The sequence below is a fragment of the Vulpes lagopus genome, chromosome 1, assembly GCF_018345385.1.
Source record: "Vulpes lagopus strain Blue_001 chromosome 1, ASM1834538v1, whole genome shotgun sequence".
Lineage (NCBI taxonomy): Eukaryota > Metazoa > Chordata > Mammalia > Carnivora > Canidae > Vulpes > Vulpes lagopus.
Window position 1 is genome coordinate 65,440,745 of NC_054824.1, and position 27,287 is coordinate 65,468,031.

A 27,287-nucleotide genomic window follows, 5' to 3' on the forward strand; every position below is an offset into this window, starting at 1 on the left:
AGCTCAAACCCAAATGACCATCATCAGTAGAATAAACAGATTATGTATAATGAATTATATCAACATAGATGGATCTCAAAAACATAATACTGAACATAGTTCAGATACAAACAAAATGAAGTGATACATTGATTAGGGATACAAACATGGTAAACTGCAAGGAAAATTAAGACAATAATAAACATGAAGTATGGGATAGTGGTTACGTTTGGGTGCACAGAGAAAAGCCTGGTAAGGGGACCAATAGTGTTCAACGTTCTTTGTCTTAGCCTGAGTGCTAGGAATATGGTTGTTCATCTGGTCGCTGTTCTTGAGGTACTACACATATATTTTCATACAGTTTTATCATAAATGCTATTTGAATTTTATAATTTTTAAAATAATAAAAATAAGAGATACTATTAGCATTATACACATATATTTTCATACAGTTTTATCATAAATGCTATTTGAATTTTATAATTTTTAAAATAATAAAAATAAGAGATACTATTAGCATTATGTTATGACAGTATTACCAGGCTTATTTAGCATATCATCAACTTGCCTTAAAACAAATATTCTTTTTTTCATCGTGTCCAAAGATAACCGTGTAGCTTTTTGAAGACTGTCTAGTAATTGATGAGAGAAAAAAGCATAGATTTCTTTACATTCCTGTAACAAGAAATAATATTGATAGTTGGGTTCAATATGGTGTTATAGCAAGATCACCCACGCACCAATGTACCACAGCAGTCACAGTCATGTTCTACACCAGACTTAGTGTCAGGCCCACTCATTGCTGTGCTACAGCCACAGTTCTGCCACAATTGAAGGGCACACAAAGCCCACATAAGGGATACCCTTGAGTGCCTAGTTCTGATGATGAGGGAAGACTGAACTTCTGGGCATAAGGCCATTCCTTTAAGTCTATGAGACGTAGCAGACGTACCTAATACATAGAAACAAACACATGAGAATTAGGCAAAATTAGGAGACAGAGAAATATGTTCCAAACAAAAGAACAAGGGGGGAAAAAACTCAGGAAAAGAACTAGATGTAACAGAGATAAGCAATCTACCTGATAAAGAGTACAAATAGACATAAAGAGGCTCACCAAACTTGGGAGAAGAATGGATGAACATAGTGAGAACTTCAACAAAGAGAGAGAAAATACAAGAAAATACAAACTTCTAAGAGAAGTTATAACTGAACTGAAAAATACACTAGAGGGGTTCAACAGCAGACTGGATGAAGCAGAGAACAGATCAGTGAGCTAGAAGACAAAGCAGTGGAATTCACCCAAAGCAGCAAAATAAAAACAGAATTAAGAAAAGTGAAATTATCTTAAGGAACCTTTGGAACAACATCAAGTGGTAAAAGTGCTTATAGGGAACCCAGAAGGAGAAGAGAGAGAGAGAGAGAGAGACAAAAAGAGCCAGAAAAATTATTTAAAGAAGTTAAGGCTAAAAATTTCCCTAGTCTGAAGAAGGAATTAGATATCCATGTGCATAAAGCACAGAGTTCCAAATAAGATGAACTCAAAGAGATACACACCAAGACACACTGTAATTAAAATGGTAAAAGTTAAGGATAAAGGAGATAATCCTAAAAGCAGGAAAAGAAAAACAATTTGTTACATACAAATAAAAATCTTTTAAAAAATAAAATAAAGACACTAGGAAAAGAAGGACAAAAAAATCCCAAAATTGGTAGAAGGGAAATAATATATATGAGTTAAACTAAATGAAATAGAGATTAAAGGAAAGCAATTTAGAAAAGGTCAAAGACACTAAAAGCTGTTGCTTTAAAAAGATAAACACAATCGACAAACCTTTAGCCAGACCTAAAGAAATAAAACCAGAAATAAAAGAGAAGTTACAACTAGAAATACAAAAGATCATAAGAAACTACTACAAACAATTATATGCCAACAAAGTGGTCATATTAGAAGAAGTGAATAAATTCCTAGAAACACACAATCTTCCAAGACTGAATCTTGAAGAAATAGAAAATATTAATAGGCCAATACTATTCAGGAGATTGAAACAGTAATAAAATACCTCTCAGGGTAGCCTGGGTGGCTCAGCGGTTTAGCACCGCCTTCAGCCCAAGGCATGATCCTGAAGACTTGGGATCAAGTCCCATGTCGGGCTTCCTACGTGGAGCCTGCTTCTTCCTCTGCCTGTGTCTCTGCTTCTCTCTGTCTCTCTCTGTATCACTCATGAATAAGTAAAATCTTTTTAAAAAAAACACTCTCAAAATAATTCCAGGACCAGATGACTTCACCAACAAATCTAACCAAACACTGAAATGAAGATTTAATAACTATCCTCCTCAAAACTTCCAAAACATTGAAAAGGAAGGAAGTCTTCCAAACAGATTTTACAAGGCCAGTCTTACCTTATACCAAAACCAGAAAGAACACCACACAAAAAGAAAAGTATACCTCAATATCTTTAATGAACATAGATGCAAAAATCCTCAACAAACTATTAGGAAACCAAATTCAACAATACATTAAAAGGATCATACACCATGATTGAATGGGATTTAGTTCCAGGGATGCAAAGATGGTTAAATATCATATAACACATTAACAAGATGAAAGATTAAAATCATATGTTAATCTAAATAGATACAGAAAAAGCATTTGACAAAATTTATCATCATTTATGATAAAAATTCTCAACAAACAGGTATAGAACATAATAAAGCCCATATATGGCAGTCCGATAGCTAACATCATACTCAATAGTGAAAAACTGAAAGCTTCTCCTTTAAGAACAAGAACAAAGCAATGATGCTCACTGTCCCCACTTTTATTCAAGATAATATTGGAGGACATAGTCATAGTATGTAGGCAAGAAACAGGAAGTAAAACACTCAGTATTTGCAGATGACATGCCGCTATATATAGAAAACCCTAAAGATGCCCACCAAAAAACTGTTAGTACTAATAAATGAATTCAATGAAGTTGCAGGATGCAAAATAAATACACAAAGAGTTTATTTCATTTCTATATACTAATAACAAGCTATCAGAAAAAGAAATTAAGAAAATAACTCCATTTACAATTGCATCAAAAAGAATAAAGCACCTAGGTAATAAATATAAGCAAAGAAGTGAAAGATCTATGCACTGAAAACTGTAAGACACTGATGAAAGAAATGAAGAAATCACAAATAAACAGGAATACAGTCCGTGCTCATGTCATGGAAGAATTATTATTATTAAAATGTACATACCCAAATGCCAACTACAGATTAAATGTAATCCCTACCAAAATCCCAATAGCATACTTCAAAGAAACAGACCAAATAATTCTAAAATTTGTATGGAACCACAAAAGATCCCCAATAGCCAAAGCAATCTTAAGAAAGAACAAAGATATCATGCTCCCTGATTTCAAACTGAACTAAAAAGCTACAGTAATTAAAATAATATGGTATTGATTCAAAAACAGACACACAGGTCAATGGAACAAAACTGACTACCCAGAAATAAGCCCACTTGTATAAGAACAATTAACCTGCGACAAAGGATCCAAGGATACACAGTGGAAAAAAGAAAATCTCTTCAACAAACGGTACTGGGGAAACTGGACATCCATGTGCAAACAAATGAATTCAGACCACGACCTTATACCAGGCACAAAAATTAACTCAAAATGGATTAAATACTTGAATATAAGGCCAGAAAGCATAAGATTCCTAAAAGAAAATATAGATGGTAAGCTCCTTGACATCAGTCTTGGTGAAGGCTTTGTGGGTCTGATTCCAAAGGGAAGCAAAATAAAAACAAAAATGAACAAATGGGACAATATAAAATTGAAGCTTCTACACATCAAAGGAAACCATCATTAAAATGAAAAGGTAACCTACTAAATGGTAAAACATATTTGCAAGCCATACATCCAATAATTTGGATATTTAGTATCCAAAATATGTAAAGAACTCATACAACTCAATAACAACTAGACACCTCAATTTTAAAATGGGCAGAGTATCTGAATAGACATTTCTCCAAAGAAAACAGGCCCATGAAAAGATGCTCAAATTCGCTAATTATTAGGGAAATGCACATCAAAACCATGAGGTATCCACCTAACACCTAACATGTTAGAATGGCTGTTATCAAAAATATAAAAAATAACAAGTGTTGGAGAAAATGTAGAGAAAAGAGAACGTTCATATACTATTGGTAGGATGGTAAATTGATGCAGCCTCTTTGGAAAAATTAAGAATATAGCCACCAGGGGCACCTAGGAGGCTTAGTCAGTTGAGCATCTGACTCTTGATTTTGGCTCAGATCTGATCTCAGGGTCAGGTGTTCAAGCTCTGCATCAGCCTCTGTGTTGGGCATTAGTCTGCTTAAGATTCTCTCTCTCCCTCTGCTCAGTTTGCTCAAAATATTCCTAGTTTGCTCAGGCCTCAATAATTCACTCAACAAAACTGGAGCACTTATTAAGTGAGGTACATTTCTTAACACTTAAAGGGTATGGACACAAGAGGATATTTAGTCTTTATCTTACAGAAAGCTCAGTTTGGAGGATAAATGTACTCCAAAATATATGGAATGAAGCTTCCATCATCCTAGGACCATGGTGGGCCTCTCTCTCTAAGTGGTTCTTTCCCTCCAGAGGAGTTGCCAGGTTTATTGGTCAGAGCACAGGACAGATACTGAGCACCAGGGATCTGGGCATCATATCTTGCTTGCAGTGAGTCACACAACCAGGACCAAGCTCTGGCCATACCGTTTCTCTCTACTCTACGCCCTGCTCCTCTGAGACAGGGTAGACCAGTCAGTTTGAGTTGGGTCAGAAAGCAGGGTTATCAGCATGAGCAAAGAGGAATATGATCGGGGTTGGTGAATCACCAGGCTAATGTGGAGGATGATGGATTTGAGAGGCAGAGGCTCTTTAGGAGGTGACTGCACTAATGCAGCTCCCAGTAATCCCCCAATTCAAGAGACTCTGATGATAACCAGACTTGCTCTAAGGACCCCTGCCAGTGTCAAAGGGAATGCAATTGGAAGAGAAGAGCCACTGGCGTGGGCATACACTCCCTCTCTCCAGCTGATTCCTACCAATTGATAATGGCAGCTTGGAGCATGGTACTGAGAGGAAATCTATAGCTAAAATCTAGTTTCAGTGGGGAAGTACTTCCTTACCCATTGGTGATGTCCTCCTTGAGCAAGAAATTGAAAGTAGATCAAATGTATGCTGCTTATTTCCAAAATTGTTTTCCAGTGTGTATATAGAAGGTATAGAGGTATAAAAGTGTGTAAAATATAGGAAGAAGGAAAAGAAGATAAGTATGAAGGATTAAAAAAAAAACTGGCTGAAGGAGGAGAAAGCAGGTGTTAGCACAAATGTGGAGTGGCATTCAGAACTGATACATGACCAAAAGAGGGAGGCCTAAAAAGGAACAAGAAACCCCATGAGTCCTTCTCAAAATCCATTCTCGACACATCTCAACAAAATGTGACAACCTGCCCACACAGGCTTTCCCCTGGAGGGGAGTCCACAGGTCATCCCTGTGGTGCTAGTAAAAAATGCAATCCTTGGGCCCAAGTGAATCAAAATCTGGCCTTGCAATATAGTTAATTTCATTAAACACGGTAACTGAAAACAAAGTTCTTCACTCTTGAGTCAAATGGATTGGCACTACAATCCCATGACACTTACTGTATAAGAAAACATGGTCAATCACAATAGAGGGAGATAATTATATAAACTGTATTGACAAAATCACATTAAAAATTGATGGTGCTGGGGAAAACTAGAAGGATTGCTATATCTTGCCAGATCCTATAGTGTAGAATTGAAAATTATACTTTCTAGATTTTGTTATAAATACAGGTTGGTTGTAAGTCCATACAGGTTGGCTGTAGAACTGCAGAACTGAAAAAGCACCATTTGGGGTCATCTATGATCCAAGGAGTCGTAATTCTGCTAAATTGAATGAGGTATTCTCATAATAAATACCTTCTTAAATTCATCTTCTTTATCATTAACATGAACCTCAGGAATGTTAGCCTCATAATCAGTGCTCTCACCCTCTTCTGTTTCACTTCCAAAAGCAACATGTTTCCTCTGTTCTATGGATAAAAGAGAAAACAAAAATATAACATTTAATGTTGAGCATTTGGTTTTACATCATGTGACCAGACCTTCTTAGGAAACCCCTTCTTGAAAAGTTCTTAATCTAAAAATGTAAGACTTGTTTCAGTAGGAATCACCTTTGAATTCAGTTTAAACCACTCACCCAAAAGAATCATAATTCTACAAAGAAATAAATATACTCCTTCTTAGTATATAGAATTAAACATTTTAAGAGGGCTTTACATATTATATTTCTAAAATCTGTGTTTACCTTTTGAGTATTCTAACTTAATGAGCTGATATTTGGGGGTTCTTGACATTTCTGAAGAAAGCTAATTAGGTAGAAAAACTCTAAGAGAAAGAAGATTCATTGTGGATATTTATTTTTGTTAATTTAAATTCAACTAATTAACACAGAGTGTATGATTAGTTTCAGAGGCAGAATTCAGTGATTCATCAGTCTCATATAATACCCAGTGCTCATTGCACATCACGTACCCTCTTTAATGTCCATCACCCAGTTACCCCCTCCCCCCACCCCCTTCCCCTCCAACAAGCCTCAGTTTGTATCCTATGATTAAGAATCTCTTATGGTTTGTCTCTCTGATTTCATCTGGTTTTCTTTTTCCCTCCCTTCTCCTATGATCCTCTATTTTGTTTCTTAAATTCTATATATGAATGAGATCATATGGTAATTGTTTTTCTCTGATTGGCTTATTTTGCTTAGCATAATACCCTCCAGTTCCAAGGCTATGGATACTTATTTAAGTTCATAGTTTCTTAGTCTCAGCACTACTGATAATCTTGGTTATTGAAGGCTATCCTGTGCACTGTAGAATGTTCAGCAGCATCCCTGAGCTCTACCCACTAGATGCCAGTAGCATCCCTCATGTTGTGTGATGACCAAAAATGTCTCCAGACATTTTAGAATGCTGTGCTAAAAGAAAAAAGAGAGAAAAAAGAAAAGAAAAAAGAGAGAGAGACAGAGACAGAGAGATGAGCATAACAGTACTGAGACTACTTGCAACATTGGCCCTTGGTTGGCATCTGATTCCCACCATTCTCTAGCTGACAAAAAGGGCTTCCTATGCCTAAGTAGTTTGTGCAAATGATGTGGGTTATGCTGAACACATGCTTTCCTTTAGGGAGTCTGGAATTTTAGTAATTGCTAAGCAGAAAGCACTTACTTGAGAACATATCTATAGCTCTTATGATTATAATATTATAACTCAAATATAACTAGCAAAGTTACCTGGTGACGGTTTTGCTGTTTTCCCACTGTACTTAACTTCATAAATATTTTCAAATATTGATATAAGTTCTTTGACAGCTTCTTCTACATGCTTACTTTTGTGATTTAGAACATCAGCCCATTCTTTTGTGTATGTCTATTAAATAAGGCAATGACTATTAATTTACAGATGCATAAAAATTAATATAATTTATAAAAGTATAATTAACACCACTTGAAAATGACTAGAGATAGTTTCCAATAACATAATATTTTAGATCCAAAATTGTCAATGGCTAAAGGCATAGCTGCTAAGGCCCAAGCAAAGAAAAGGAGGAGAAAAAGAATCTCAAAGTCTTTGACTTTTATCTGACTCAGTCACCCACAGACATCTACATTCACATTTATATGGTGAATGGCACCTGGCTGGCTCAGTCAGTAGAGCATATGACTCTTAACCTTAGGATCATGAGTTCAAGTTTCATGTTGGGTATAGTGTTTACTTAATAATTTTTTTTTTGTAAAAAAAGAAGGCTGAAGAACAAGAGAGAAGAGGATGTCAAAAGTTGAAAATGAGAAGTAGCTTCAAAAAAAGGACAATTCAAAGAGTTGGTTTGAGATTCAAACAGAATAAGGTTTTAAAGTGAGCCTGGTGCTCACTTATGCCAGGCATCAACTTAAGAGCTTCATGTGGGGATCCCTGGGTGGCTCAGCAGTTTAGCATCTGCCTTCAGCCCGGGAAGCAATCCTGGGACTCCAGGATCGAGTCCCACATCAGGCTCCCTGCGTGGAGCCTGCTTCTCCCTCTGCCTGTGTCTCTGCCTCTCTCTCTCTCTCTCTCTTTCATGAATAAATAAATAAAATCTTTTTTTAAAAAAGAGAGTTTCATGTGTAATAATTCATTTAATTAAATGACAACCACTTTCACAAAGGAGAAAACAGGCTCAGAAAGAATCAGAAACTTGTCCAAGGTTATATAGCAGCCGGGGAACATAGGAGTTTGAAACCAGTGCTATCTGATTTTAAAACCTGTGCTCTGCCTTTCTGAACTTTTCTGATAGGCTTTGGGAAAAAATTAAGAACAAATTAGATTCAGAAAAGAAGGGGCACCTGGGTGGCTCAGTGGTTGAGTGTCTGCCTTTGGCTCAGGTCATGCCCAGAGTCCTAGGATTGAGTTCCACATTGGGCTCCCCACAGGGAGCCTGCTTCTCCCTCTGCCTATGTCTCTGCCTCTCTCTGTGTGTCTCTCCTGAATAAATAAATAAAATATTTAAAATTTTTTTCAGAAAAGAAAACTGGCCTATAAAATTGACTAGATCTTTTGACATGTCTACCATGTCCATACATTTTAGGAAAGAGAAAAATAAATGGGAGCAGCCAATGTAGGCCTTCAAACCCACTTCTGCAAAGGGACCTGAGCCTGTCTATGCAAACTTCTGTCCAGACAAGCCTCAGAAAGTCCCATAATTCTCATGTACTGCCCTTGTGTGTTCCTTATTTGGCTACTGGATTGAGAGAACTACTTCTAAGATTCTCGCTCTCATTTATACAACTTCATGTTTATCTGAACCCATTCTCACCTATTCTCAGTCTCAGAAGAAATGATGTTCCTTCCCCTACCTGAAGATATTCTCTGATCCCCTCCATACCCCACCAACTCTTTCCATCTGGTTCCATCACTCTTTTATTCCATCCTTTTTGATTTATCCAACAGAGTGGTAAACACTGGAATGACAGTGGTGAGAGCCACTTCAGATTAGCAGGGGGGAAAAGCAACTCTAAAGAGGCAGAACACAGATTCGTGGCTGCCTAGGGCTGAGGATTGAGAAGAAATGTTCTTTTTTTTTAAGATTTTATTTATTTATTCATGAGCATACACAGAGAAGAGAGAGAGAGGCAGAGACACAGGCAGAAGGAGAAGCAGGCTCCATGCAAGGAGCCTGATGTGGGACTTGATTCCGGGACTCCAGGATCATGCCCTGGGCTGAAGGCGGCGCTAAACCGCTGAGCCACCTGGGCTGCCCGAGATGAAATGTTCTAAAATTGTGATGATGGTTGCACAGCTCCATAAATAAACTAAAACCACTGAATTGTATGCTTTTAATGGGTAAATTGTACATTGTGTGAATTATATATCCACAAAGTTATTAAAAATAATAATTTGTTTCAGAGATAATTTGAGCCAGGAATTGGGGAAAATTAATGGAGATGGGAAATTAAAGATGATAAAGGAAGACAGCAGGCATGGGAAGTTTGGTTGTGAATGAGAAGTGAAGGGAGGGGTTCCTGGGGAGCTCAGATGGTTAAGCATCTGCCTTCAGCTCAGGTCATGATCTCAGGGCCCTGGGATTGAGCCCCACATCAGGTTCTCTGCTTAGCAGGGAGCCTGCTTCTCCCTCTCCTGCTCCCTCTCCTTGTTCTCTCTCTCATTCTCTCAAATAAATAAATAAAATCTTTCAAAAAAAAATGAAGGGTGGTGTGGGAAGGTTTTTGTTTGTTAGCAAGGAAAAAACAATGGAACATATTAGACTGCTAGTAGGAGAGGTCTGGTGGAAAGGAAAAATGAAGATTGAGAAAAGAGGGAAGAAGACTGGGGGAGGAAGGCTGCCAAGAAAGCAAGAAGGCGCGGGATTTTGGGCCCATTTGGAGGACCTAGATTTTGAAAAGAGGTCAGAACTTTCTCCATGGACCATTCTTAGAACTCAGTGAAGAACAGACTGTACTGAAGAGCAGTCCAGGGACAGCCTGGCAAACAAATTGATTTTTTTTTCCTTCCTTCCTTTTTTTTTTTTTTTTTAAGATTTTATTTATTTGTTTGAGAGAGAGAGAGCACATGCATAAGCAGGGGGAAAGGGCAGAGGGAGAAGGAGAAGCAGACTCTCCACTGAGCAGGAAGCCCCATGGAGGGCTCGATCCCCAGACACTAGGATCATGATCTGAGCCGAAGGCAGACACTTCTCTGACTGAGCTGTTCAGGTGACCTCTTTAAAAGACAGAGATAAAATAATAATAATAATAATAATAATAATAATAATAATAATAAATAAAAAATAAAAGAGAGAGATAAAGAGAGAGAGAGAGAAAATTCACAACATAATATCACAAAACCCATGCTTGTAGAGTGTACAATTAATCAATTTTTAGTATATTTGCAGAGTTGTGCAACCATCACTGCTACCTATTTCCAGAACATTTTCATCTCCCCCCAAAAGAATCCCCACACTCATTAGCAGTCCCTCTTCATTCACCCATCTTCACAGACCTGGCAGCAGCCATGAATCTCCTTTCTGTCTCTACAGAGTCAAGTTTGATTTTGTTGAAATAACTTTTAATACCCTTTAATGTATTTACCAGTTTTCCTATCATAACTCGATCATCTTATCCCTGATTTTCTATTCCATTTGCATACCTATCGAGATACAGATACGTCAGTCAGGGTTCAGTCAGGAAAACAGGTGCCACACCAGCTATTTTAACTGACAGAATGAGAGAATGTAATATAGAGAAGTGATTAAACAACTGTTAAAGGACCAAGAAAGGCAAAAGAGGACACAAAAGTCACATGGAGAGTTACTGCAAGAAACAGCTCCCGAACCTTCGTGAGAGCAAAGGCAAGAGGCTGGAGTTTTTAGAACCTGGCACTGGGAAGTGAGGGAGCCACCCAGCTGGTGCTACTCTCTCAGGGAGGGACCTTGTGGTATTGGGATATTTGAGAAGCACAAGAAGCTGGTTTTGGAAGGGTAGGGAAAAAGCTAGGACCTAGAATTAACTGCCACTGCCAATCAAGAGAGGTCATCTGATTTTATTGGAACAGGAAGAAAAACAGGAAAGAGTAAGTCCCTTCTCTTCCCTCTACCCTCCTTCTAGCACCACTCTTAGCAAAGCCTAAAAGGGAGCCAGCTGGCCAAAGATAAATGTAGTTTGCAGAGTCCCAGCCTCAGCATCATAGAACAAAAGATCCAATTTGAAATTGGATCAGTGGATGATAGCTTTTCAATAATGCACATAATCTCTCCTAAAATCAAAGTTAGATGCTCCAAGTCAAAGACCACTTTCCAGACTGCAAATATCCTTCTTTCCCAAATACAGTTGGAAACCACTGGTTGGCCCAAACTAACCTCCCTCCAGAATTAGCATTATGTATGGTGTGTTTCCAAAACTTATTTCTGTCTAAAGTATTACCAGACTTGCCCTGTCATTATAAATCTTACTTTGCCTTCATTATAATGGCCCATCTGATGATAGGTTTGTGGAAAAGCAGCCCACTTATTACCAGATCCTAGATCCCTCTAATGCAAGTGACTGGGGCATATTGATGGCAAAGCAGACATAAAAATTCCACCTCTTGTATCTTGACTTACAGTCTGGAGACTTATCACTTATCTAATGGTAATAGCTTCTTCTGTTGTGATATCAACACAAATTGCCACATTCAAACTGGGTCACACTTAATCTACTCCAGTTTCCCCGATTTGTGTGATCTTTTTCTCTTTCCATGCATGTAAAATTTCTTTGTTAGTATATTCAAAGTAAATTCTTTCTGGTAGTGTGAATTTTTCCCCACTGAGCAGTTGAGAGTGCCGCAATAGTTACAGGCACAAACCAACATAAAATTATTATTATTGTAAATGGGACAAAAAGAAAGACACTAATATAGGTATTCCGTGCTCCTTTGTAGTCTGTTTGTTTATAAGTTAAGTCCTGGTATAAAGTACCTATAGTCAGATTCTAGGATGAGTGAGAAGAAAATGACAAGCAGGAAATTACTCCTAACCCCCAGGGCAGAAAACAGGAGACTTCTCTGGAAAATTTCAGTTGCTCAGAAAAGACCATTTTAGTATCTGAAGGGCTCTCTCTTCTAAGAATAATATGGAATCCAGGAAATAAAGCAGACAGGAAGAGTCCCAGATTAATAATTTTGCAGCTGACCTAGAGACTAATCAATCCAAGTTAAAAACAGATGTTCAGGGGGGCTCTGAAAGGAAGTCTCTTGGAGGAAAATGGAACTCTGATATAATAACGTATTCGAAAGAACATATGAAAAGAAAGGCAATTAGAAACTCCAGGAAAGACAAAAAAATGTACAAGAAAAAATATATTAAATGTACAATACATAGTTCTGCATTGGCTAATATTCATATAGGCATAATTAAGTGTTACTATTTACCATTACTATTTAACTAAAAATAATCTTATAACTATATTGAGAAGACAATGGAGGAGCAATATAGGATAGGGTCAAAGAGCTAAATACTCACTTATTAAAGCAGGAAGAAAATAATGTTCAATTTTTCCAATTCAAGAAATAATACACCAAGTATATTACTTAGAGATGCAGAAATAATACTATAAGGAATAGATAAAAGTTTAAAATGAGCACCTTTCCTAGGACACACATTGTGATCTCCATGTAACATTTTTCACTAGTAACATGGAAAGGAACAAGGAATGAGAAATGGGTGATCCAAGATCTGGAACAGGAAATGTACAAGATGAGCTATGATACACTATAGTTCCAGAAAGCAAGAAAACTTTGAAAGATTACTGGAGTCATATAAAAAATATAGAAGCCAGTCTGAAGGATTCCACCAAAGACAGAAAAAAAATTATTTTATTTTTTAAAAGTTTATTTATGTATTCATGAAAGACACACAGAAAGAGGCAGAGACATAGGCAGAGAGAGAAGCTGCCTCCCCATGGGGGCCTGATGTGGGACTCAATCCTAGGACCCTGGGATCATGACCTGAGCCAAAGGCAGATGCTCAACCACTGAGCAACCCAGGTGTCCCAAGATGGAAAAAATTTAACACCAAGATGTTTCCCAAAAAGATATACAAATGGCCATAAGACACATGGAAAAATGTTCAACATCAATGATCATCAGGAATGTACAAATCAAAACAAGGTTATCACCTCACACCTGTCAGAATGGCTAAAATATAAAACACAGGAAACAAGTGTTGGCAAGGATATGGAGAAAAAGAAATCCTTTTGTACTCTGGGTGGGAATGCAAACTGGCATGGCCACTGTGGAAAACAGTATGGAGTTTCCTCAAAAAGTTAAAAACAGAACTACTCTATGATCCAGTAATCACTCTTCTAGGTATTTAAACAAAAAAATAAATTAAAAACCACTAATGCAAAGGGATACATCCACCCCCATGTTTATTGCAGCATTATTTATAATAGCCAAATTATGGAAGTAGACCAAGTGTCCATCAATAGATGAATGGATAAAAAAAGATGTGATATATATAAACAATAGAATATTACCCCACCTTAAAGATGGATGAGATCTTGTCATTTACAACAACATGGATAGAAACAAATGAACAAGCAAAACAAAACAAAAAAATAGAAAAAGCCTGATAAGTTCAGAAAAAAAAATTGGTGGTTGTCAGAGGGGATGGGGGGTGGAGAGATGGACAGAATAGGCGATGAGAATTAAGAGCACAAATGGAGTACAAACTTCTAGTTATAATCTGTCACACAGATGTAAAGTACAGCATAGGGAATCTAGTCAATAATATTATAATAATGTATGGTGACAGGTGGTGACTATGCTTATTGTGTATTGCACTGAGTAATGTATAGAATTGTCAGATCACTGTGTTATACACCTGAAACTAATTTAACATTGTATGTCAAGTATACCTCAATAATTAAAAGAGATAGGCACCTAATCATATTTTCTTCTTGAGAAACAGTGTGTTGTGCCAGCACCACTTAAATAACCCATCATTTCCCCACTGAACTAAAATAACACCTTTGACATGTATCAGTTTCTTTACTGTGATCTTTTTCTCCTAGATTCATTATTTAGTTCCTCTCAATTACGTTTTTTTTCTGTTAATTTCCTATTGATTTTGTTACAATGGCTTTAAGTATTTCCATTTGTTATTACCTATTCTTATTATTCATCATTTTAAAATAATATACTTTGATCCAATTTATGAAAAGAAATGTATAGGCATTTTAATTGGGAGTGCATTAAATTTATAAGGCGGTTTGCAAAAATGATAGGTTTTTCACAGTGGGTTAAAACAAAATCCAGCTAAGTGTTCTTTAGAAGAGAAAACCTAAAATAGAATCCAGAAAGGTTGAAAAAAACAGAACAGAAAAAGATATATCTGGAACATAATAACCAAGAAAGTCTAGTGTAGCCATATTAATGTCAAACAAAATAGACTTCAAAGATTAAAAGCTTAACAATGACAGAAGGAACAAATGGCTAGGAAGACACAATTATTTTCAACTTGCATGCTCCGAGAACATGTAGCTGTAAAATGGAGATGTAAAACATGGGTCATTTTGTGTTGTCTCTGTTATAGCCAAGGCCCCATTGCTGAGAACAAATGACTTTAAGATCCTATACATTATGAAGAAGGCAGTTCTTAAATGGTGCCGATCTTGAGATTATAGAAAGGAAGATTGATCGTTGGTAGAGATCAAGTAGAAATAAGTGTAGGGTACTTCAAAAGAACAATTCAAAGACCTTGTCCCATGTCTTCTAGAATTTAGGGATGGAAGGGTTGACCCATGCCTAAATTGTCCTGAGGCAAGAGGCTGGCTGGTTTCCCAAACCCCTAAAAACACGAAGAGGCTGCATTTGCATAAAAAGATGAGCAAAGTCACCTGTATCCCATTGGCTGGATTGGACCCCTTGAGATAGAACCACCCTTGATTGTCTTGAATAGGACACAAGCAAGGTGACCCTAACCAGCAGGGTGAGTGCAGTTGAAGCACATGGTCGGCAAGAAAGAAAAAATCTAATTCAAGACATAAAGTGAATGCTTCTGAGAGAGACTGCTATGTGCCAGGCCTCAAAAAATGATTAGACAGGGTTCCTATCCTTGTGATTTTGAGCCAATGGAAGACAAATAGGTACTCAAAGAATTTCAGTATACTGATGCTAAGGAGGTTAGGTAGGTTTTGTCCTGTAGAAACTATTCACCTCTGCTGCTGAAAGGATTTAAGATCATGAGTGGCAATGTGAAAAATGGATATGATTAGGCCAAACATGGAGGCAGTCAAGTTAGATCAGAACGTCAGTTGCTAAACTCCAAATGAGCCTTAAAGGCCTGACATAGGGAAGGGGGGTAGGAAATACCAAAAAGAAGAGGCAATTCAAGCAACCTTTGAATAAAAGGCAAAAATTTGCTCAGCCTTAAGCCTGATTGTATTTAGGAAATGGGAATGAGGAAAGGATTCCAGAGACTCTCCGATTTCTGGGATAGCCTTAAGGGAAGGTATGTGGTGGATAAAACCAAGAGGCAGTCAGTCGATATCACCCTGGAACAAACACAGAGAAGCAAGAGCAGTGAGCCACTGCCGGAAGCCCAGGAAATTCCAGCCTGAAGTTGGGGGTATTAGTAGGACCACATCTAGGGTGTAGCCATGGGCTTGAGCTGTTAAAGCCTTGTAAGTCTTTGGATCTGAAGCTCTCCAAAAAAGACAAGATGTGTATATGCTACTGACAGAGATTTCCATTGTTAGATTATGAATTCACATCTTAGGTTTATGAGCAAGGATTTCTATGATTCAGACATAATACAAAAATGCATACCTCATTGAGCGCTAACATATCTTCTACTTTGGTAGCACCACCTTCAGGCAGGGAAATTAACACAGTTTTGGTTATCTCCTTTAGAACTGTATCAATATGCATTTCACACAAGTCATTGATCTACCAACAAGAAAAAAAAAGTGTAAAGTGTAGAGGAAAACTCATCTTTCATCCAAATGTACTTGAATCCTAAAATAATTTAGAGGGCTGTATCTAGAAACTTGGCTCCTGAGCCTAGCACAATTTAGTGGAGATTTTAGGAGTACATCAACAAAGAAACCTTGATGTGGAACTAAATTTCTATAGAGCGGCAACATGTGCCATAATTTCCTGTATGTTATCTGTGGCAATCCTTACTCTAGACTATGACTCATTGCTATCCAAGTTATACAGTGAAAGAAACAAAGGCTCAGATGAGTAAAGTAACCTAGGAAGGAAGGAACATATGGTTAGCAAAAGACAGATCATTGTAGCTAGGTCTATCTGACTCCCACACCTTCAAGTTTTGTCTGTTGTACCATGCTGCCATCACAGCCTGGCACATCTAAAAAGGCATGCATGTTCTGTGTAGCAAAGATGTCAGAAATCAAAAGACAGTCTTCAATTAGATGAATGTCTCATCTAACTAATATTAGATGTATTCATATTAATATTGAGGCACCTCATTCAGCCATCTTCCACGGTCTACCAATATCCCAATGGTTTCTAAGCTGCAGAGGGGGGAGTTCAACTACCATTTTTACATATTGAACGCAAGTAATTCAGAGACAAAAAACAAGGCAACGCTAAATGAAAAGGTCCCAAAGCAGCCAGAGAAACATAAAGCATGACTTTTTTAACTTAATAAAGTCCTTTTAGTTAAAGTCACTCCCTTTAAATAGCTTGCATAAAAAATAAATAAATAAATAAATAGCTTGCATAGATAAGCAAAGTATTACTTACAGCCTGAGTATTAGTGTCTGTAGGTTTAAAAAATATATATCTACCACACCTTCTTTAGAAGTTGATTGAACATATCCAAAACTGAGTCAACTTCTTGAAAGAAGCTTTCCAGGGTTAAAGATGACCATGTTAATATTGTGAGCCCTTGTCTCAATACAGATTCCACCTAGAAAAAGAAAAAGAAAAAAAAGTAGCAGCTTCCATGACTAACAGGAACATCTGCGTTTATATATATATATATTTTTTTTAAGCTTTCTTTTATTACCTGAAAATATTATAGTTTATATTTACTTACTCCATTATACCTGGTAAAGGTGACTTTTTTTTTGGTGACTTTGTTTTTTAATCATATTTGGCTGTCCATGAAGAATCATGGATTCTTAGAATGGTGCTCATTATTTAGATTTAGTTGTTTTTCAAAGGCAACAAAACTTGTTGACAAGAAATCATTCTATAGGAAAAATAAAGCTATTATATGCTGAACTAGAAAAGACAGAGGATCTAGGCAAGAATAGATGTTCTCAAATCCATAATCTGTAGAACAGGAATCTAGTTTTAAACAATATAAACCTTCTACATTACCAACCTTTTTCATTTTAGGGGTCATCAGATTGACAAATACCGAAGGCACTTCCTGACATAAGTCATCATAATACTGCAGAAGACCCTGTTGAAAGTCAAAATGGTATGTGTGACTTTAATTTATTTTAAAGAAGTCATATTTTTATTCATACCAGGAAGGTTTCATTATACCTGTTTCCTCATACCTCTGCCAAGATTAAGGCTGCTTACATAAATTTATATTAATTTATCATAGTTTTTCTTCACCTGTAAATTATCTTAGCATCTCCTTAAACAGTAAGTCAGTGGAGCTTTCTAGAGTTGCATTGTCCATATTTATTATTTAATTATCTTTCTATATTTATGCCATTTTAAATAGCTTGGATAGTTATCTTTTCACGATATCTGTCATTATACCTTTTTCCCCTTTCTGTTCCTTGTCTTCTGACATATGAAAGCATATTTGTTACTGATGCCACATTTCTTTTCTTGAATCGAAATAAATGTATGCACAATCAGAGTTAATAGGCTTATCTATTTTCTTTTAGATATTTTTTAGAGATGAACATAATGATCAATTTTTTATTATTTCGTGATTTATTGCATGGTGTGATGGGAAATGTGGCTTCGAGTTAATTCTTCCCCAAATAAATAATATTAAGCTGTTTAAATGTTTACTTAGTGGTTTCAAAGTTATTAAGTCCTTTTCTCTTCCCAATCTTCTATTAGCACATCAGAATTTTAATGCTATAAAGAAGAAACAAAGGGGGCAGCCTCAGTGGCTCAGCGGTTTAACGCCACCTTCAGCCCAGGGTATGATCCTGGAGACCCAAGATCTAGTCCCACCTCAGGCTCCCTGCATGGAGCCTGCTTCTCCCTCTGCCTGTGTCTCTGCCTCTGTGTGTGTGTGTGTGTGTGTGTGCCTCTCATGAATAAATAAATAAAATCTTTAAAAAAAAGAAGAAGAAGAAACAAGGGAATATAACACTATATGTTAACTATACTGGAATTTAAAATGAAATAAAGAATAAACAAGGGAACAGAATAGAAAGCCCAGAAATAAATCTATGTGTATATGGTCAATTAATGTACAAAGAAGCAAAATATACAAAGGAGATAAAAATATAAAAAGTACAAGGGCAGTTTTTTTAATAAATAGTGTTAGGAAAACTGGAAAAAAAAAGAAAAGATAACTAGAAAGTCATAACACACACACACTAATCAACCCAAAATGGATCCAAGACTTAAATTTAAGACCTGAAACTGTAAAGCTTCAAAAAGAAAACATGGGGGTAAGCTCCTTGACATCAGTCTTGGCAGTGATTTTTGGATTTAACACCAAAAGCACACACAATAAAAGCAAAAAATAAACAAGTGGACTCGGTCAAACTAAAAATTACTGCACAGCAAAGGAAACTATCAACAAAATTAAAAGGTAGCCGATGGAATGGGAGAAAATATTACAAATCATATATCTGATAAAGAGTTAATATCCAAAATATGTAAGGAGCTCACACAACTCAATAGCAAAAACCCTAGCAATCCAGTTAAAACGTGTGTAAAGGAGCTGAATAGACATTTTTCCAAAGAAGTCATACAAAAGGCCAATAGGTATATGAAAAACGGTAATCAATATCACTAACCATCTGGAAAATGCAAATCAAAATCACAATGAGATGGTACCTCACTCTGTTAGAATGGTTATTACAGATAAAAAGTATTGGCCAAGATATGGAGAAAAGGGAACCTTTGTGCGCTATTGGCGTGGATGTAAATTTGTGTAGCTACTGTGGAAAACAGTATGGAGGTTCCTCAAAAAATGAAAAAAAAAAACCCATATGACAGAGCAATCCCACTTCTGGATGTAGATCAATAGGAAATGAAGTCAGGATCTTGAAGAGCTATCTGCACTCCCATGTTCACTGCTGCATTATTTACAATAGCCAAGATATGGAAACATCCATCAATAAATGAATGGATAAAGAAAATATGGTATAGGTATGCAATGGAATATTATTCAGCCATGACAAAAAAAGACATTGCCATTTGCAACAACATGGATGGATCTTGGAGGCCTTATGCTAAGTGAAATAAGGCAGACAAAGATAAATACCCTATCACTTATATGTGGAATCTAAAAAAGCTGAACTTGTAAAAACAAGAAAAGTACTTACCAGGGGCTAGAGGTGGGAAGAGAAAAAATAGGAAGAGGTTGGTAAAAGGGTACAATCTTTCAGCTATAAGATGATTGAAGACTGAAAAGCCAATGTATAATAACATAGTGGCTGTAACTGATAACACTACATCATATAATTGAATTTTGCTAAGAGAGTAGAACATTCTCACCAAAAAGAAACAAACATATATGTGTATATATAAACAAATATACATTGTTTCTTTTTGGTTTAATATACACACATATATATAGTGATGAATGAACTAGATAAGAGGCATCCTTTCACAATGTATATGTATATCAAATCATCATGGTGTACACTTTAAGTGTCTTATAATTTTGTCAACTGTACCTCAATAAGACTGAAGAAAAATGAAAAGAATCTACATAGTAACAAATTCCCTCTCAATACCACATCAGCACAACTGCAGTGATATATTTTTCCTTTACAAAAAAAAACTCCTTCAAAAATAATTTTAAAATATTTAATAATTTAAAATATAATCTATCTTGGGATGCCTGGGTGGCTCAGTCAGTTAAGCATCAGACTCTTGGTGTTGGCTCAGGTCGTGATGTCAAAGTCGAAGGATCAAGATCCAAGTCAGGCTCTGCATGGAGTTGGCTTCAGAGTCCCTCTTCCTTTGCCCCTCCCCTGCTTGCACTCTGTCTCTAATAAATAAAAATTTTAAATATATATATATGTATACATATATACATATATACACATACACATATACATATATAATCTATCTTACCTGCAAATACAGTTTGTCTGCTTTCAATTTACTTTCCAATTTTAGCAATTTCTTTGCCTGTTCTGGTACATCCAGCTTCATTTTTATCATGCATTTAGTTTCCCGAACAATTTCCAGAATTTTGGGATCAAAATTAACCAGCAACTTCCCTGTTTCTGGGTGTCGCACAAAAAGCGTGGCTTGTAAAGCTACAAATAAACAATTATTGACATTAGTTTTTCTGGATTTCTTTTCTGCTTCCAGCTGTGTTTACATGCTTGCCTTCCCTACTGGGTACTGACTTCTTTATAGAATAATAGTGTTGGATATCCCAGGTGATGAGGCATAGCATCTGACATGTGGTCAGTGCTCAAAACTTAAATAAATGAATGCAGAATCTCTGCAAACCCATAAAATCAGATTCAGAGAGATAAAAATAAATGAAAAGGAGATAGCCTTCATGCTATGAACTGCAACACTTTTCTGAGTGGGTGTGATAGAACTATAATACAATGTGGTTTCTTTTAATGGATTGTGATTTAACCCCTGGGAGAACTGGAAGGTGTGCACAACTACAAAATATGACATACCTCATATGATAAACCCTTTCCCACAACTAACCCCAAACTGTTTCTTTAAAGAAAGAATTAAGTCTCTATTTGAATTTCTGGTAACTAAGCTCAGTATCAGTAAGAAATATTTATTAAACACCATGGCACTGTGAGCTTCTAGGATACAGAGGAAATTTTTTTTTTTTTATGCTACACCTAAACTACTTTCTGAACATCATTCACATAAATAGGTATTTGCAGGCATGCTTTTCATTATGAATTGAAATATATAATCCCCGTTAGTGGCAAGTAGCCTTAGCTTCTTTGTTATCCTAACATGAATTACTTCTAGAAGCATAATAATAACACACTTCTCGATGAGTATGTGCTAGCTTAAATTATATCTTATATTAACAAACACTACTAACATGAGAATTTCTTATGTATCTCCCAAGCCTCACATTACTTCTTAGAGTGCAGCTGCATCGAATTTCTCATAAAATGAAATGGTCTACATATCCCTTTGAAGTTAGTTGACTTTTACTCATCAGATAAAAATCAGTCTTGAAATGGTTCTTAATGATGCTGCTTGAATGAGGATTTCAACGGAAAATTTTACCTAATTCATTTGAAATCTTTTTAAAATTGAGCTAGAAATCATTTATTCTCTCAAGTAAATTCCAAAATAACCTTGAAACCTTCAATTAATGAAATCTATCTTCCTTAAGGCTGTAATGAGCTTTCTTGAAAGGACAAAATGGTCATCGAGATCACTAAGAATAATGGCAGCCAGGAAGTCACTTCCAGAACTGAGTGACATTCCATTAAACCTTATAGAGCAACCACCTAAAAGAGGCCAATACAAGGTCCCCAATTATTATTCCGAGTTCCTATATGGTTAAATATAGCCACGTCAATATAACAAGAAGACTGCGGAGCAATTCATTTCCACTGATCTGTGTTCATAGGAAAGGCACGTTTAAGTCCCAGCTTTCTTACTTCGTAGATGTGCAATGATCTTGTGCAGGTGATTTAATCTCATAGTACCTCAGTTTCCTCATCTATAAAATGAGGATAAGCACAGCTTTCCCTCCTTTAATCCGTGAGGATTAAAGGAAGCTGCACATGTAAAGTGCTTTGACAATGCCTAGTACACAGTAAGGGCTACGTAAGTGTCTGTTATCACTGTTCTTTAAAGGATACAAAGATGAACAGACATAGAGAGTACCCTTGGACTGGGTGGGCAGATGAGACAGATCCATAAAGCAGTAAGTGTCATGAGAAAGAGCAGCAGATAAATTGTGTAGAGGACTCTGGAGGAGGAAGACATTAGTTTCTGCTGTAGAAGAATAAGGAGCAGCTACATGGAACAGGTGATTGGTGAACTTGTTTTTTGAACACATGCTGATAAGGAGGAAAAATCACCAGGACCAAAGAAAAGTAGGAAGGTGTAGGATAATGCAGAAACAGAATAGTACCTGTTCCACACGTCACTGAACAATTCTGTCTTCTCCTTTCCCATAATGTGAATTTTAAGTTTCTCCTGACGCTCCTTTGAGAGTATTGCTCCTTAGCTGGTTTTCAATTAGCTCCATAGGGTCCTCCCACACTCATTCCCTGCAAACAGCTGGCCCGGTATGAGTGGCTTAATAAAAGCTAAACCAAGGTGCCAGTTGGGGAGGACAACCTGCAAGGGTTGGGACCCTGACCTCAGGGACAAAGGCAGGGGTGAATTAATGATTTGGAAAACAGCATGTGTCCTCATACAGCTGAAACATATGGGCCTGGAACCAAGAGGATGAAAAAGAGTGGCCTCCCTTATCATCACTGCCAGTGACTCAGCCACAGAATCTGTGCTTCCTTTTCTTGCAATTTTGTTGGAATGGGGATCCTGGTATGGGAGGGAGAAACCTTCCCATCAAGGGACACAGTCAGGGTTCCACCAAGATTATAGATAAGAGCTTAAGGTTACAATGGGACAAAGCAGGAATCTGAACGGACCACCAATGGAGTCCACACAGTAACAAACACCCCAGGGGATACCAGCATGGACACATGATGCTTAAAGCCATCCATCCCTTGCCTCACAGTGGACTCTGCCCTATGCTCTGGCACTCTGCAGAGGTACTCAGACACAGCCCTAATACTATGAATTTACTGGAGCTCAAAAGTGAATTTAAATTCAGTTATAGAAAAAGGAAGAACGGAAGGGAGGGAGGAAGACAAGAAAAGTGCCATTCTTTCTTCCCTGATTAGGACTGAGATCTGAATCTATAATATGATCAAATTGAATATGAAAAACTTCCCCTAAATCTATGGAGAAATTATCCATGAAGAGTCTCAATATTTACTTTTAAATACTGTCTTTTCATGGGAAGTCACAAAGTATATCAACTTTAAGGTGATGGCAACTTTTGTTTATAAAATCAGAATATTATTAACAACTATAAAAAATAATTGTGTCATCCCCAAATATAAATATAATCATTGTAATGTATAAAAGGAATATGAAAATTCTCTAGAACCATGAATTCATTCAAAATCACCTAATACCCACTCCATAGCATCACTGTGGAGTTTTATACACACCATACTGTAACTGTGAGAGCTCTCTGACCCAGGCTGTGTGATAGACCACTTCGAATTCCACCAGAACATAGGAAATTTTGTTATACTGACGAATGACAGCTTTACCTTCCATACTTGACAAAATTTCTGAGTTTTTCTGTTTTTTTTTTAAGGGGAAAAAAAGATTTATAATTAAAAGACTGCTGGTTGCTTTTGTATTCTAACCATAAAGCTATTAGTATTTAAAATGTCATCAAATAATTATGCCTTAGATTTTGCCTCAGAGTAAAACAGATGAGGAAAGCCATACAAACTAGAGATGGAAGTAGGGAACCATTACAGACAGAAAGGTCTCTAGCCTTATAGCCAGCTAGGCTGAGAGCCTCTGCTTTCAATTCTCTATTCCCTCCCCATAATTCTGGATAAGACACAATGGATTGATTTTCCTTCAACTGTGAATATCAGAGAAAATCCCCCAATTCCAACACTTTAAAAAAAGTAACTGTGTATCAAAGAACAAAAGCCAAATTTCTTTATGTAAAAATTGAACGTTTTATGTTTTCATTCACAGATGTCAAAAACAGGGCAATCTCGGCTCTGTCACTACAGAGTCCATCAACAATGGACTCCTCATCCTGGCTACTTTTTTAAGGCCAGGGTTTGAATTTTATTTTACAAATATTAAGAACAGTAAAATTGTTGATAGCAGTGAACCTAAAACAACAAAGACTTCATATCCAATAATGCTTAAATACTAAAATTATTTGCAAGACTATTTTTGGTAGTTATTTTGTTTTGTATGTAGGTTTAAGATACCACCCTACACAAACCAACTCTGCTTTGTGGTTCTCTTTACAAAACCAAATCAAATAAAAAACAAAGAGAAGGCAAACTGACGATTTCAGAATGCCAACAGGGCCTAAGAGTATACTGGGGTTTTCCAGAAATTTAATAATCTTAAGGACACAGAGAATGTATATACTCTATTATACTTTGCTCTAGATTTCAATTCTTTATTCGGGAATACACTAAGAATGTCTTCACGTTTGCTAACATATGTCAGTGACCTATCTGTCCACACATAGAAGTAATCCTCAGGACTACACCTATACTTTATTGTTTTCGAAGCAATGACTCTTTAAACACCTTGATCATGTGTCCCGTGTTACTCAAAGTCACAAGGTTACAAGATTCTCCCCCTTAAAGATTAGCTATAGTTAAGTGAGCTTACTTACCAAACATGAGAGAATTGGCTTAGTCTCCCTCAAGCACATTTATAAACTAAATTTTCTTTGCCTCATGAAAGCATTAGTTCTAACTACTTTATTGGGCACAGACATTACAGGTAAAATATATGTCTTGTGTTAAAACTACCATAATCCTCATACTGCAAATGTAACTATTGGCTTACAAAGAAATAGTTGATAGGTTCACTTATCCGGCGATACAGCTGCCTCACCCAGAGTATTTTTCCTGCTATGGGGGGCATGTTTCGAGCAAGAGGGGGGTCATCTTTTTGAGAGTAATAAAGCTGCAATTAAAGATCTGGTATTAATGTTCAAAATTCAACACAATGGAAGAGGCAAAAATATTCAACACATTTGTATTCACTTGTCTTATACACAGGAGGTAGTCAATAAATATGCAAATGCACTTCAGAGATAATCTGTGGCTCAGAAACTATGATGTCTACAATACATGACATTTAATTCTCTCTTAACCCTTATTTTCCATTACATGTATATTTTTTCTATAGTTTATCCCAAATTTTAAGGAGATCTTCAAATGAGGGAGCACATAAGCTACATCATATCTGTTATAATATTCTTCAGAGTCCATATTTTTATACACAGCAGTATTAACTTAGATGAGCTTTCCTATACACACACAAATCCTGTTGCAAAAAAAAAGAAAGAAAGAAAGAAAGAAAGAAAGAAAGAAAGAAAGAAAGAAAGAAAGAAAGAAAAAACCCAACAACAGTTGTTAAGAGCATAGGAATGTAACTCTGGCTGTCCAGTATGCTGTCAACACCTTCCAACATATAGAGGGGTACATCAGAGATACTTAGCAATGAGGGGTCATTCTGAAAAATTGGGGCAAGATTATAATGGCAAACACTTCTCATAATACTTTTCTTTTTGTACTAAAGTACTTATTCTATTTACAAACATGAACCTTGCCTTCTTAGTAGCTTCAAGTTCAGCCACATAATACTGAAGAATACTCTCAATTGTGTGGTTTATTTCTGACTGAAGACAGGGGATTTTCAGCTTCTGGAATCTAAAAGTAATCGAAGGTGAATAATTAAAAAGTAAACAGGAATCATACTTAAGAATTGCTGCCATCTCCCTGCTCAGTGGGGAGTATATTTCTCCCCCTCCCTCTGCCCCTCTGCCAGCTTCTGTGCTCAATCTCTCTTTCTCTTTCTCAAATAAGTAAATAAAATCTGAAAAAAAAAAAAAGAGTTGCTGCCATCCTAAAAATCCATTTATTCACTCATTTGACAAATATTCATACCAGGCTTCATGCATTGTCCCAAGACAAAACGAAGAACAAGACAGGTATAGTGCCAGGCCTCTTGGAGCCTCCAATTATGCTTTGGAAAAATGTAGTTTTAGTCAAGAGTTACATCATAATTATTTAAATGACAAGAGTACCAGAAAGGCACATATCAGGGGAACTCAGCCAAGTCTGGGGAGTGGAGAAAGACTCCCCTTTCGAAGGAGACATTTAAACCAAAATTGAAAAAATGAGTGGGGAAGGCTGGCTTAGCCAAGACGGAGGCAGCACACTGAGCATTCCTCTGCCAATATTGATGCTCACATAATTCCAAGTAGCCGTATCCTAACAGAGATCTGTCAGCCAAAGATCACTTCCCCTTTCAAACAGAGTGATGCACAGGAAGTACTAGAATGATAACATCCTGACTGGATGTTAGGATGTTAGGATAACATCCTAACACTGGATTTACACCAGAGTATTAGAGTAAAAAAGAGAGATGGACGGACAAAAAGATAGATTGAGACCAAGAGGGAAATGGCCAAGAAAGCAGTACTGCCATATGTATGTGCAGTTCTTTCAGTTGTCAAAATCATTTCATAAGTCTGAATGGACTCTTTCAATGTCATGAGGTCTCACAGGTATGACCCATCCTTTGAGAGATGTGGAACTATAGCAAAACTGGGCCTAAACCCAGATGCACTGACTCTCAGGAAAGAGTTCCCAAAGGGTCCCTAATACAGGCCATGAGCCCTCGCTGAGCTTAAAGGAAATGGCTCCTAGTCTGACCAGTCTGCCCTTCTAGGGATCACTGTTGCCAAGATAGAGGGAAAGGAAGCAGCAGGAGCACTCTGGAGGAAAAATGTGAAGTCTGAGGATCTACTACCCTTAGATAATTTCACTCTTGGAAATCCTTGCAGTATGCAGAATCAAATATTATTTGCTCCCTCTCCAATAATGTCTATGGAATTAACCTCAGATATATTACATGGCTAGAGGAAAAAAATCATGTGAAATAATTTCATTTTCTTATTGAAAGACTTTCTGCTTCAAAAAATGCAATGAGGGCAGCCCTGGTGGTGCAGGGGTTTAGCGCTGCCTGCAGCCCAGGGTGTGATCCTGGAGGCCCGGGATGGAGTCGCACATCCGGCTCCTTGCATGGAGCCTGCTTCTCCCTCTGCCTGTATCTCTGCCTCTCTCTCTCTCTCTCTCTCTCTCTCTGTGAATAAATAAATAAATAAATAAATAAATCTTTTTTAAAAATGCAATGAAAAATATCATGCTTTATTTCACATTTTTACCAGTCTATTTAATGATCATTGAAAGATTAATGTGTATAAGTCTCAAAGTTTACAGAGGAGAGATTTCCAAAA

The 27,287-nt window shown here is 36.9% G+C and overlaps 1 protein-coding gene across 1 annotated transcript in view; it reads right to left on the reverse strand.

Moving 5' to 3' along the window:
- The window catches only part of DNAH8 (dynein axonemal heavy chain 8), a 340,697-nt gene that overhangs the window by 266,279 nt on the left and 47,131 nt on the right, over positions 1-27,287 (reverse strand). Inside the window, exons 11-20 of the mRNA XM_041748133.1 lie at positions 25,596-25,695; positions 24,827-24,946; positions 23,437-23,572; positions 20,318-20,505; positions 17,412-17,492; positions 16,875-16,991; positions 15,884-16,003; positions 7,339-7,474; positions 5,970-6,082; positions 548-654 (exon numbers count right to left, since the gene is read on the reverse strand). Of these exons, the coding sequence (XP_041604067.1) occupies positions 548-654; positions 5,970-6,082; positions 7,339-7,474; positions 15,884-16,003; positions 16,875-16,991; positions 17,412-17,492; positions 20,318-20,505; positions 23,437-23,572; positions 24,827-24,946; positions 25,596-25,695 (1,218 nt within the window). The remainder of the gene's footprint in view (positions 1-547; positions 655-5,969; positions 6,083-7,338; positions 7,475-15,883; positions 16,004-16,874; positions 16,992-17,411; positions 17,493-20,317; positions 20,506-23,436; positions 23,573-24,826; positions 24,947-25,595; positions 25,696-27,287) is intronic.